A 13,318-nucleotide genomic window follows, 5' to 3' on the forward strand; every position below is an offset into this window, starting at 1 on the left:
GGAACAGCCATAGAATCACAGAGTTGTTAAGGTTGGAAGAGACCTTCAGGATCATCTGGTCCAACCATCCCCCTACCACCAATGTCACCACTAAACCATGTCCCCAAGCACCATGTCCAGCATTTCCCTGAACACCCCCAGGGACGGTGACTCCACCACCTCCCTGGGCAACCCGTCCCAGTGCCTGACTGCTCTTTCTGAGCAGAAATGTCTCCTCATTTCTAGCCTGAACCTCCCCAGCACAACTTGAGGCCATTCCCTGTGGTCCTGTCTCTGGTTACCTGTGAGCAGAGGCCGACCCCCAGCTCCCCACAGCTTCCTTTCAGGTAGATCATGCTGCAGACAGTCCGAACCCTACTTCACCGAGCTGAGCAAAGATATGCCATTTCCCAGAGCTTAAATAAACCCTCAAGCATCAACCCAGTGTTGCAGCACTTCATCAAATTGGAGCAAAGGTGCAGGAGCATCCCTGGTCTTGGTCAGGCCTTTGGTGGTGGCTGTAAGTGTGGAGCACCGCACGTGTAGGCCGAGGCAACCGCAGTGTAACAAATAGCATCTCCGAAAGGCCTCTCCTCCATCCTGCATCTTTGCCGTTCCACAGCTTGTGTTTCAGCAGAGCCTTACCTGCAAAAGTACTTCATGAAGTGCTGTATAGAGAAGCAGTTCACGCTGGGTTTTGGGGAAATGGAGCTGGAAGCTGCCGTCTTTGCACTTATCCCCAGCTGAAGCTGCTGCTTCTGTCAGTACATCATTTTAGGTTTCCGTAAATACAGTAGGGGAAGGATCTGCGATGGGCAGACCAGCAGGAATATGCTCTAGAGACTTTCAAAGTACTGATAAACTGCAAACAGAGCTAAGCGGTTAGCATCTGCTTGAGCAGAAATTGTTTCTGGCTCTGATGGTAATACAGAGGTGAAAAGAGCAGGTTCAGGGGCAGCAACGAGGTGGTCTGAAACTGCCCGCTGGTGTTGGATGTGTCTGGGGGAACTGCAGTGGGGTTTATCTCATTGGATTTTCATGCTGGTGATCCTGCTAGGTGCTGGTCACAGCTCATCATTTACAAGCTTCACGAAAAGGTCTGCCTTTTCTTAGAGATAAAATCTCTAATTCAGATTCTCCATTTAATGTGCTTCTACAAAAATCCACACAGGCCCTACCCACGTTCCGTCCTCCTCAAGTCTGTAAGCCCTGGTGCCCCCCACATCCCATCCCATGGACTCCTTGATGTCAAACAATGAGTTTCCCATCAGGTCTGGAAGCATTACAAATCCAGAGCCCATCTGATCAGGAAGAGTAGCAAAATTAGAGTCAAGAATTGATCAGAAAAGGCATTTTGTGAAATAGGAAAGAGACATCTTTTTTTCTTTTCTATAGAAACTGTTATAACAATGGAATTTCACTCCCCACACACACACCCCTGATGAGCACAGGTAGATTATAACACAGCTGATGTAGTTTTTCTTTTTTTGTGGTTGTGCTGACTGATGTTGACTTCAGATCCTTTTGTGATATATGAAATAATAATTCATGTCAAGAAGATGGTTGGTATTAATAAAGAAGGGAGAGATGTGGGAGTGTGGCCATGGAGGTCGGCAAGCCCCATGGTTGATGATAACATCAGACTCTTAACGATGAGGACATCAGGAATGTAAAAGTTTATAGAGGGAACAAAGAAGGGTGATTGAGGAGACGCCATGCAGTCTCGGGTTGCTTGTTCTCCAGCCAGTAAGGCGTGGAAGTCGCAGGGTGTTTGCTGCTGCCGGGCAAAGTTGTTTGACCAGTGAAAAGTTGTTGGAAAAGGACTGCTGTGGGGCGAAGGGTGTAAGAGGGGAGCCTGTCCTCAAGATGAAAAGGAAACACGATATAATGAAAAAGGAATGAATAGGGACAGGCTAGCAGAACAGAGACCAGGCACATTGATCTCCTCATGAAGATGGGTTCAGCCAAACTCAGCAAACTTCTCAAAGTCGCTGGAAATGGCACACCGGAGCTGGGAAGAAGCTCAAGCTGAGAGAAGCAGACCCACATACACAACTGCCCCTCGTTGGTGAGCAGTTGCGCATTATGGGGAATCATACGGCCTTGGAAACAAAGACTGTCCTGGTAACCTTACAGCTTATTCTCATTAACAATCAGACAGTTTATGATCCTGAAATATGGAACCAACTTGAGGTCAAGGTGTGGGACTCTGCAACTAAAAACTATTGGCCTTGAAAAGGAGACGGATCTGCTTCCCTTCAATCCAGAAAGAACAGGATGCATAAGGCCTGAAGGCCGAGTTGCTTGACAACTTAAAGCAAGACATATTGTTCCCATGACTAGCCCTGGAATTCTTCATTGTTTGTAATCAAGAAAAGGAATGGAAAATGGAGACTGTTATATGATCTGAGAGAAATTAATGAAGTCATGGAAGATATGGGAGCACTTCAACCAACTCCAACTATGCCTCCAAGGATTACCAACTCCAACTATGCTCCCCCAGTCACGGAACTTAAAAGATTGTTTGTTACTTCTTCTGGTTGTACATATGTATAGGCATACTCGGGTTTAATATGGACAAGAAAAGCAATTGAAAATGGAGACTGTTCTGTATATTTAGAAAGTTCAATGTTTGTGTGTGTGTGTTGGTAGAGCATAGACTCCACGCGCACCCAGCGCTGTTTGCTTGCCTTTGATAAATATTACTAAATTCAGGTTGAGCTGAGACTTCATTTATAACACTTCTAAAATGCATATATTTTTATGGAATTCTTACATTTAAGAACTTCCAAAACCACTCACCATGTGAATCGTGCTTTTAAAATGGATTTTTTTTTAAATTCTGTAGGCAGTTAAGTGCACAGATCAGGACTCAATGGGAATATCAGCAGGGTCACAAGAAGGGACCCTATTTAAAAGGGATCTAAGGATGTCTATGACCTCTGCTAGCTGCCTTTATCAATTTTCAGTGAAAAGTGGTACTTTAAGGAAACTTTTGTTCCAGAAGAGACTTGATAGGCCTCCACAGATCTGTGCAGTTTCTTTGAACCCACCTCTCATCAAAACACAGACCTTTGAAAATGTTGACTTACATTAACTATTCTTTCTGCCTTTACTTTTAAAAGCGAGGCAGTCCCTATAGCTTTATTTAGAAATCACCCATCATTAGTAACCACAATCATTTAGTAGACATATTTACAAGGTAAGTGACAGTGGGAAGTAATTAAGTTTAATATAAATCACACTCAATTTCAGATCTGCATGCTTCAAAATAATAATTAATAGAAACTGCAGCTTCTATAAAAAGGTACGGTATTTATAGCAGTGTCTTCTTTCTTTTCCAGCTAAATGCATTGACTCTAGTGGAGATTAAAATCCCCTGTCTGTTCATCTTCCTTGTTTCAAAGTCATTTTCTACCTGTGGTGCACTTCATTGTGAATTATCCACTGCTTTTATTCTTTGTGGGCAGATCTTGCCTCTTAAGTTGATGGGGAGAGTAGCAGGGGGAGAGTTTAGCATTGTCCAAAACGGTATTTTAAATGTATATATCTTGAGCTGCGGCTTTTTGCTCAATCCATGTTTTACAGATCAGTGCCTAATGGTGTGTGCTTTGTTTCACAGGTGTCATGCAGCTGATGGGTCTGCTGTTGGAGCTGATGGTCACAGCCAGGGCTGAAATCCTTTATTAAACAAAACAGTCAAGTAATCCGGGAAGGTTGGAGCCATTTGCAAGATCTTTTGAGTTTATTGCTCACCCTGCCAAAAAAAAAGTCACCATTTGGGACCACAGCCTGCTGCAAACAGCTGCCATGGCTAGCAAAAGAAAGTCAACAACTCCCTGTATGGTGCGAACTTCTGAAGTGGTGGAACAGGAAGTCACAGAGCGCGTAGAAACTCCTAAAGAGAAGGGGGCTGGCACACCGCAGCAGGACGCTAAAAAAACTTGGCCTTCAGAAAGCTCAGTAAAAGATTGTGAAGTGGTCGAGGCAAAGCCCCCAGCTGAAAATCAGTCTAAGAAACCCCAGGGCGGTTATGAGTGTAAATACTGCCCTTACTCTACACAAAACTTAAATGAATTTACAGAGCATGTTGACACTCAGCATCCAAATGTCATTCTCAACCCCCTGTATGTGTGTGCCGAATGCAATTTCACAACCAAAAAATACGATTCTTTATCTGACCACAACACAAAATACCACCCAGGAGAGAGTAACTTTAAACTGAAATTAATTAAACGCAATAACCAGACTGTTTTAGAGCAGTCCATTGAGACCACCACTAACGATGTCACTGTCACGAGCAGTGGGCTAGAAAATGCAGAGTGTGAGGATTCGCTTCATGGGGGAATTAGTGTGAGTAAAACGCCGATGATGAAGTTGGGAAAGCCTAAAGGGGAAACCAAAAAGGGTCCCAAAAAGCCAGAAGAAGGAGTTACGGAAAACCACGTGGATGGTGCTCTCCCCCGCATCATAACCGAAGCCACTGAAGCGATTGCTTGTATAAATGGAGACCTCCTCCATGACGTGTTAGCTCATGTTATGCCCTCTGTACAGCTACCACCAAATATTAACCTTGTCCCCAAGGTCCCGGTACCTCTGAATAGTACCAAATACAACTCTGCACTGGACACTAACGCAACCATGATCAACTCCTTTAATAAATTCCCTTACCCGACGCAAGCAGAATTGTCATGGTTGACAGCAGCCTCAAAACATCCAGAAGAACAGATCCGAATCTGGTTCGCTACGCAACGTTTGAAGCACGGCATCAGCTGGTCTCCTGAAGAAGTGGAGGAGGCGAGAAAGAAGATGTTCAACGGTACTATCCAGGCAGTTCCCCAAACCATCACCGTCCTGCCAGCTCCTTTGGCAACGGCGAAAATCCCCCCTCCCATCATCCAGACAGCTTTGCCCTGTCAGATACTGGGCCAGACCGGTCTGGTTTTAACCCCTGTGTCGAACGGTTCAGCAGTTTCCTGTTCACCAATTACACTTGCTGTTGCCCCAAACCAGGGGCAAAAGAGGACGATACAGACCCTAGCAAGTGTCCCGGAGGCCAAGCGTCCTCACGTAGTTCAGGTGCCCGAGAGCCCTGCCAAGCTGACCGCCGTACCGCTGACGCCAGCCAGCGAGCGAAAAAAGACGAAGGAGCAGATAGCGGAGCTGAAGGCCAGCTTCATAGCAAGCCAGTTCCCCGACGACACAGAAGTCTACCGGCTGATAGAGGCAACGGGTCTCTCCCGGAGTGAGATCAAGAAGTGGTTCAGCGACCACAGGTATCGAAGGCAGAGGGGCATCGTGCACGTCACCGGCGATGCTTTAGGGAAAGATCAAATAGCGCCTTCACTGGGTCGGCACGGCCGCTCGTTCCACCCGTATGCAGATTTTGCACCCCAGAAGTTCAAAGAGAAAACCCAAGAGCAGCTTAGGGCCCTCGAGGAGAGCTTCCTGAGATGCTCTTTTCCGACCCAAGGAGAATTGGACAGGCTTCGAGTGGAGACTAAGCTGAGCAGGAGGGAGATTGATTCGTGGTTCTCTGAGCGGAGAAAGATAAGGGACAGCATGGAGCAAGCTGTCTTGGACTCGATGGGATCATACAGAAAAATTAAAGAACAAGGAACTCCCAATGGTGCAATAAGCCAAGCAGAACTGCTGAATAGCTCCCAGCTCCCCGGTGCTTTGTCTGGGTCCTCTGCCACATTCAAGAAAACCCAGGAGCAGATTCATCTACTGAAAAGCACATTTGCAAGAACTCAGTGGCCATCACCCCAGGAGTATGACCAGTTAGCATCTCAGACTGGGCTCACAAGAACTGAAATAGTTCGCTGGTTCAAGGAAAACCGGTCTTCGCTAAGAACGGGGTCACTTAAATGGATTGACCAGTACCAGCAGCAGTACGCTGCTGATGGCCATAACGAGCAAAACCAGAAAAAGGGATCAAAACTCACTGAGAGTCCAAAGAATGGTAGCGAGGTGTCCCGGCAGCATTACCAGGAGCACAAAAAGCTGAACGAAGAGAACGCGGGGAAAACAGTGGTGAGGGCAAAAAGGGACTGCGAGCCACTGAAAGACTCTTTGTTGGGGAACCAAGCGGAGGGTGCGGAGAGGCTGGAGTGCAACAGCCACGATGGCCACGGCAGCGAGGAGAACGAGGAGCCGGCCGAGGTCAACTGGGTGGAGGTGACGGTGGGTGAGGATGATGCCGCGTCGGACTGTACGGACAGCTGGAGCCAGGCGGCACCCGAAGGCCAGGCAGAGCTGGCGGACTTTGACTCTGAAAGTATATCGGGAGACAATGCCCACGTATAGACAGGTAATGCTGGTGGTGCCTTGCTTCTCCGGGCCGGCCTCAGGCCAGGTGTGTTTCCAGCATCTCCTAGCTCCTTTTCCATGCAAATCCCCCAAAAAACCATCCCTGCTGGGTCCTGGTGCCTGCTGGATGCCTGAGCAGAAGGGAGAGCTGTCCTGGTTATAAATTGAAGCAGCTGCTTGCTAGGGAGGGGTTAGTGCTGTGTGCCAGGTTTCTCCTTTCATTTGGGGTCAACTCCCGTTTAAGGGCTTTTTTTTTTTTTAATTTTATTTTTTTTCCAGTAAGTGCTTAAGCCCTGAACTTCTGCCTTCAAATGACCCGTGTAACCTCTGCAGAGCCTGATATAAAACACACCAGTGGAGCCATGCAAAGAAATAATAGGTGATACTAGTTCCCAATAGCCCTTTTGCTAACAGATCACTGATCTCCCACGGACAGAGGCTGCAGCGCCTGGTTTTGCACCCCGGGTCCTTCCTTTGCAGCAGAATAAAAGCTCTCTGCGGGAAGGGCCCGGGTCAGCGATGCTTCTTTATGCAACAGCAAGCACAAAATGCTGTGGGGCCTCAAGCGGCTCATGTAAATGTGCTCTCTTCCTCTTGCAGGTGAGAACTGTCTCCAGCCTTGCTTTGTTCTGCTTGCTCACTGTAGAGGATTAGGAAATGCTCCAGACTAAGCTGTGTGGGTGTTTTAGCAGCTCTTCTTCACAGGATCCTGAATTTAAAAGCAAGCTGCAGGGTCTTTTCTTAAGGGGGCTGGGGGGTTATGTGAGCTTTCACAACGTGAGAGGATGTGTTGTTTGGAGACCTGAGGCCTGTTTCTGATCACAGTTACACAGGTATAAATGTGGAGCAAGCTCTGTCAGGGTTTCCTGACTTGCGTGTTGAGTTCCCCAGAGCCTTTAAAGTTCTGTGCATGGCACAGCCGAGACCAGAGCCCATCTTTCCTGAGCTGGAGTCTCCTTACACTACAACTTACCCAACAGAAACCACAGCACCACTCACTAACAATTAGAGAACTTGGATTTTAGAAAGAATTAATTCTGCTAGGCGCTTTCTCTGAATTTAAAAAGGGTTTTCAACCCTGCAGTGGTTGCATTTTGAACTATAGTTTGGGCATTCGAGAAATGTCACTGTGTCCGTACCACGAAGTATTTTAAAACTCCAGGCTGCAATACAAAACTGTCCTGGGCTGTGCTTGCAGCAGCTGCTGGCTGGGGGTGTGAGGAGCAGGTTGTGGCAAATACAGAGGTGGGAGGGGGACAGGTTGGGGACGTCACCTGGAGCTGCTCTGGCTGCTGCAGAGGCACATGGGGGTGCCACGGCCAGGCAGTCACATAGGAAACCAGACCCAGGATCTGATCTGGTATTTAAAATCCGATGAGCAATGAAAAATTGCACAGTGGGGCTTATATTTTTCTGTCAGAGTTTGTCGTTCCAGATCATTTTGGTGTTCCAGCTATAAACACGTACCCTAATGTAACCAAAGGGAGGGAAAAACCCAGAGCCTTTCTCTCTTTCGTTCCACATCATCTTCCCAGCACATCTCAGCCCAGAAGTGCCAGTGCCTGGGTGGGAGGCGTTGTCACAGTCATGGTGACATGAAAGCTGGGAGCTTTATCCCTTGCACTGATGGGACCGGTGGAAAAATCCTGGCTTCTTTTTCCTTGAGGATAAACTGACACTCTTATTTTTGTGAAGCCTGCTTATCTTGTTTGATTTTGAACTGAGACTTGGGAGTTGAACTAGCAAGGTGTTATCTGAGGTGACACCCAGGGTATGACTCAAAAGCAAAGACCGTGTGAGACCTGACGGTGAGCTTGTTTCTGCTTGTTCTCATGTAAAAGTCTGATTCTTCCTAACGCTGCAGCCCTCGGTACCTTCGAGGGGCCATGTCACCTTCCTGGCTGCACACAGGAGATGCTGCCAAGCGCTGAATTGCTGACAAGGGACTTTTCCTCCTCTTGGCGCTTGCACAGCTGCAGTGATGATGTGAAACTTTCACTGCTGCACTTTATGCAGAAACATGCTCCTTTGATACTCACGTTGTTGCTATTTTCTCAGCCTGACAGGAGCGCTTTAAAGTGAACATTTTTCGGCGCTCAGTCTCCGTACTTCTGTTGTTGCCTGAACTTCTGTGCAGCTTCTGCAAAACTTGCAGCACTGCAGAACTTCTCAGATCCCTCTTTGCCTCCTCCAGGTAGTTTTGTAAGTTCCTGAAACCATTAGAGAGCATTTGTATTACAGTCTCGATGGACATGATGCCTTAGAAAATGGGTTCTTCAAAACTGATGCATTTTCAGTTGCTTCTGCCGGACTTTCATGGCCTCCTGACCACACCATCCACAGGCTAATGGGGTCTGTTATAAAGCCTGCTTCTGCCTATCTGAAACTTTTGCCAAAAATCAGATGAATTCCACGGAGCAGAGTGAGGTTTCCTTGAACACTGCCTCAAGGCCTGTCCCCATAAGGCACCTTCGGGATGCTGAGTGGCTGCTGCACGGCCTCACTAAAAATGTCCTGGATGCTGCGTGACGAAGCCTCGCATCCCTCATTTATCAGCACAGCCTGAGCTCCCTGTCCATCCGTGGCGAGATTCCTGCCTTCCGACAGCAAGGGTCAAAACCAGGTCTCTTGTCACCACTTGCACAAGCCTGACGCACAGAAATCCACCTCAAATTAAATGCAGCACATCACAGCTCAGCCCCAGGAGCAGAGCATGCTGGAGCAGCTGGCAGCCTCACAGCTTTATCTCCCCGGAGGGGTTTCCCAAGATTTCCTCAGACCGGAGCTTTTGTCTTTTCTCAGAAATGTGCTATTTTTCCCCCACCACCACCACCTTCTCCACCGAAAACTTTCTGTTTCAGGGTTGCTCTCACAACCTCCATTTCAGGTCCGAAGGCCTTCTACTGAGGTAGAAGATGCTCTCGAGGGCCACGAGCACTCCCTGGGGGTCACTGTGCTGCCCTTCCACAGCCCAGGGAGCTCTGCCGAGATGGGTTGAAGGCCAAGATCTGGGAGGTGGTCACCAGAAGGCCCCAGAGAAGCCAGGCCTTGCTTGCTGCATGGTGCTGAGCATCAGCAGCCACCTGGGCCCTCCCAGTGTCCTCAGCTCCTTTCACACCACGGTGGGAGCTGAGATCAGTCGGATGCTGGTGGCCCAGCACATTCCTCAGTGTCTGAGATGGCTGAAAGCTACCAGCACCGGGGTTTCCCTTCCTTTCTGTTCGAGTTCTCGTTTTTCTTGTGGTTTGGTGCTCTATCCATGAAGCTGGCTGCAGCGCCTGCTGCTGACGGTGGGATCCACAGCCCCCGTCCTGAAGGCAGTGTGGGACTTCCCAGCGGTTTTTACAGAACCGAAGCATTTCAGGGACTCATCATTTCCCCTAAAACCAGCTGTGTTGGAGACCCAGCAATGAAGGACTTCAGAGGGAGAAGCAAAACCCAAAGCAGCAATTACAGATTTGCAGTGCTTTAGAAAACACAGAGGGGTTGTCTGAGTAAAGGCTGCAGGGACAAGGAGGATTTTTTTTTTCCTTTTGTGTTGGCTCAAGCTTAGCATTCTGAGGTGCAGATGCCAGACAGAGCTCGGTGCCTCCGTGGGAAATGACAGAGCCAGTAGCAACGTTCATAAAAGGTGTGAAATAAAGGTTGTGGTGAGCTTTGGGGCAGGAGAAACCACCCCGTGCTGCCGCCTGCAGCTGCAGCCTGAGTCGGTGCTCACACTTCTTGCACTCTCACGCTTCACTCGTGGGGAAAACCACACTGGAAGTCATCCCTGTAGGGCTGGCATCCCTGTAGGGCTGACATCCCTTGCCATCTCCCTGTAGGAGAGCCCTCGCCCTATGTCCCCATCTGTTCATAGGGCCGTGTGGAGGCAGGCAGCTGTTTGTGAGGGCTGGTTTCGAGTTCGTGTAATTCTTTGCTAAATTTGTGCCATATAATGAGAGGATTTGCTGGGGAAGAAAGGCCTGAAGTTTCCTTGCCCTTAGCTCTGTCCTGTGGTCACAAAGCAGCTGCCCCCAGCCCTCGGGTGTCACCCACGAGCCGGTGCAGGCTCTGCCCGAGGTGTTTGCAGCAGCGAGCGATCGGTGAGAGTCGAGGCCGGGCTGTCTGTCCCCATCAGCAGTCTGTAGGGGGGAATTAGCTGGGTGTCGGGCACAACAGAACAAATCTGGCCCCCTGCTGCAGCAGCAGTGATAGGGACAGGCTTCAGGGGATGGTTAATACCAAATGCAGCGCCACGGCAGCTGCACGAATGTAAATTGGGTGCTGTGTTAGTCAACAGCCCAAGTATCTCTTCGTGGTGTCTTTAATATGTTTCTTCTTTAATTTTTGCAGGGGTACTCATCAGCTGCGCTGTCCTGACAATGAAGGGGAATTCTGCCTGAAAATAGAGCAAAAATCTATTTTCCTGCCTGGGGTGAGAGAGAGTGTGTTGCGACTCCAGGTCTCAAACCGTGCTCGCGGAGGCACGGTGAGAAATACTCTAGTGGAGCACCGTCATGGGGTTGTTTATAGTGCCAAAGTCCTACTACTGCATTGGAAAGGAAAAGGAAGAAAGAAAAAAGGGTCCTTGTATATAGGGTTCTCCTTCGCTTCTCTCCCACCCACTTTCCTGCCCATCCTCTTCCTGTACTGGAACAGATTTGTACGACGTGGAAATTTTGTTAACTTTTTAATAGTTGCAAGTTGTTCTTGCATATAATGCCATGGCAAAATTTTAGGGTTGGTTTTGGGGGAGGGAGGCGTCTTTTGTGGGGAGGGGGGAGAGGAGATTGTTTTCTGAATCACTGAATGACAAAACAGCTTAGGTTGGCAGGGCCCCCTTGGGTCCACCTGGTCCCCCCCTTAAGCAGGGAGACCCAGAGCAGGGTGCCCAGGGCCACGTCCAGGCAGCTTCTGAAGATCTCCAGGGGAGGCCCTACAACCTCTCGGAAGCGTTTGAAGAAAAATTTGCAATTTTTGGAATCTCTTTGGTGCCGATCGACATCCGATCCCAGATTCCCACCCCGGCAGCCGTTTACATTTCAGCCCACGCAATGCAGTTTGGGTTTGGGGAGGGCGGTCTGGCTTGGTTGGGGCTTTGGGTTTTTTTCCCTGTTGTTTTGACTTTTTTGTTTTGTTTTGTTTTATGGCCATCTTCTACTGGTTGAAGTATTTAAATCTCTGCTTTCCTGTGCTCCTATGAAGCGAGTCTTCTCCAGCTCCTCACTTTTCCCAAACGAGGCCACTCCGTGGGTCTCTGATGATCTTTGCTACAATGCCTTTTTTTTTTTTTATTCCTGTTTGTTTGGTTTTAGCACTTTTTGTTTGAACACGCAGTGCAACCCCCAGAGGGGTTGGAGTGAGAAAATGAAGATGCTTCGTAATCTGAACTTGTTTGCGTTTCTTGGGCTGGTACAGGGACGGACAGCATGACCACGAGGCTGTCTGCCAGCTTTAGATGTTGCAGCGCACAACAGAAATTCCTGATTAACCCTTGCCACTAAATTCTTAGATCAGTTCTAGATTCCTGAGTGCACTTTTTTCAAGTCCTGCTAATTTTCCTTTGTGCGGGGTGTCTGTACGGGTGGGTGTGAGGAGGAAGAAGAGGAGGGAGAGCGGGAGCGTGCGTGCGGGAGCGGGTGCAGGAGCCGGCCGCTGGGTTTCTCGGACCAGCCGCGTTTTGAAACCTTCCCCATATTTCAGTACACTGCACAAACACAATGCTAGGGAGTTTGAATAAATCCAATTTTTCTAACTTGTTGCTCATTTGTTGTAACTCAATAAAACAAAAGCTAGACATTTTGGTAACCTTTTTCTTGTCTCTTTTTTTCTTTTTTTCTCTTAATGAAAAACAAAGCTCGGCCTCCGCCAGCGCCACGTTGTGCAGAGGAGCTCAGGGGCTTCAGAGCTGTGATTAGGGTTGGAACTGGTTTTGCAGTAATCGGCTTGGCAAACGCTAGCCAGATTAAAATGAGCAGCTCAGTCCACTACGGGTTTTTATGTTCCTGGTGTCAGATGGTTGTACGCCACGTGAGGGGGTCAGATAGTGCCTGGGAATAGGGAACCCTGCCGCATGCATGGGGCATGCATGGATTTAGGGCTACCTTTATATTAGTTGCCCTTACAACCTGAAGGAAGGAACAAATAAATGAAAGAAACCTTCCACATGACTCACCAACACAGAGTTATTTTTATTAATAGTCTGCACAATATTTAAGCACCAAGGGAAGTTTACAGTAAGTAGCGGGGAGGACTCGGTGACTTTTTCTACAATAAAGCTGTCCAGGACATTGCTGGAAGGGCCTGAACCAGCACCCACCTCCCTCTGGGGCTCGGCACTGCAGTGGCTGCGCTCACCCTGATCCTACACCAAAATCTGATGGCAAAAGGTACAGAAACCACCCCTGCTGCTCCTCCAGCCTGCTGGTGAGCACCAACATGGGCTGTGCCAGTGACCACAACAGCACACGAGGCTGCATGGGGCGATCCTGCCTGCGTGGAGCCAGATGTCCCGTGCAACCCCTTCTGTCCCCCCTGCATGGGCTGTCGGATGGCTGGATGTGTGTGTCAGGAGGCAACGTGTCTGATGGCTTTCCTCCAGGGCTGCAAACTTGTAACTGAAGCTAATTGCCACTTCTGCCTGCTTTGCTTACATGAAAGGATGCTAATATTTTAATTGCCCTTGTGCACAGTTTTTAACAGCCACTTGGCAGCTTAATATTCCAGTTTGTGTCTCTTCTGGCTGATGTGCGTGTAAGTATGCGTGTCTGGAGTGCTGACCTACTTTGTTTAGCTAGCAGAACTCCCGTGGCTCTCGGGAGTTTTCAGCAGAACAAGACCCACCTGGGTTGCCTGTATTTGCACAGCACCAGCCGCCGAGGGACTGGGGACTGGGGCTCTGCAGGATCGCTGCAATTCACCCAGAACAATAGCAGCAGCCCCGGAGTTTGTTATTGCAGAGATAATAAAGCCAAAGCTCTCCCAGAGCAAACAAACGTGCTTGCAGAAGAGCAGCAGGGCTTTGCCAGCCCCAGCCAGGAGTGCC

General features: G+C 48.8%; 1 protein-coding gene across 5 annotated transcripts in view; it reads left to right on the forward strand.

Annotated features, from left to right (window-relative positions):
* Positions 1-12,075, forward strand: part of ZHX2 (zinc fingers and homeoboxes 2) — a 68,409-nt gene extending 56,334 nt beyond the window's left edge. For all 5 annotated transcript variants that reach the window (XM_082753157.1, XM_082753154.1, XM_082753156.1 and 2 more), the window contains 2 exons: positions 3,602-6,292; positions 10,627-12,075. In XM_082753157.1, the coding sequence (XP_082609283.1) occupies positions 3,790-6,288 (2,499 nt within the window). In that variant the 5' untranslated portion in view covers positions 3,602-3,789 and the 3' untranslated portion in view covers positions 6,289-6,292; positions 10,627-12,075. The remainder of the gene's footprint in view (positions 1-3,601; positions 6,293-10,626) is intronic.
* Positions 12,076-13,318: the final 1,243 nt, after the last annotated feature.

Source organism: Aythya marila (assembly GCF_965140915.1).
Source record: "Aythya marila genome assembly, chromosome: 2".
Classification (NCBI taxonomy): domain Eukaryota; kingdom Metazoa; phylum Chordata; class Aves; order Anseriformes; family Anatidae; genus Aythya; species Aythya marila.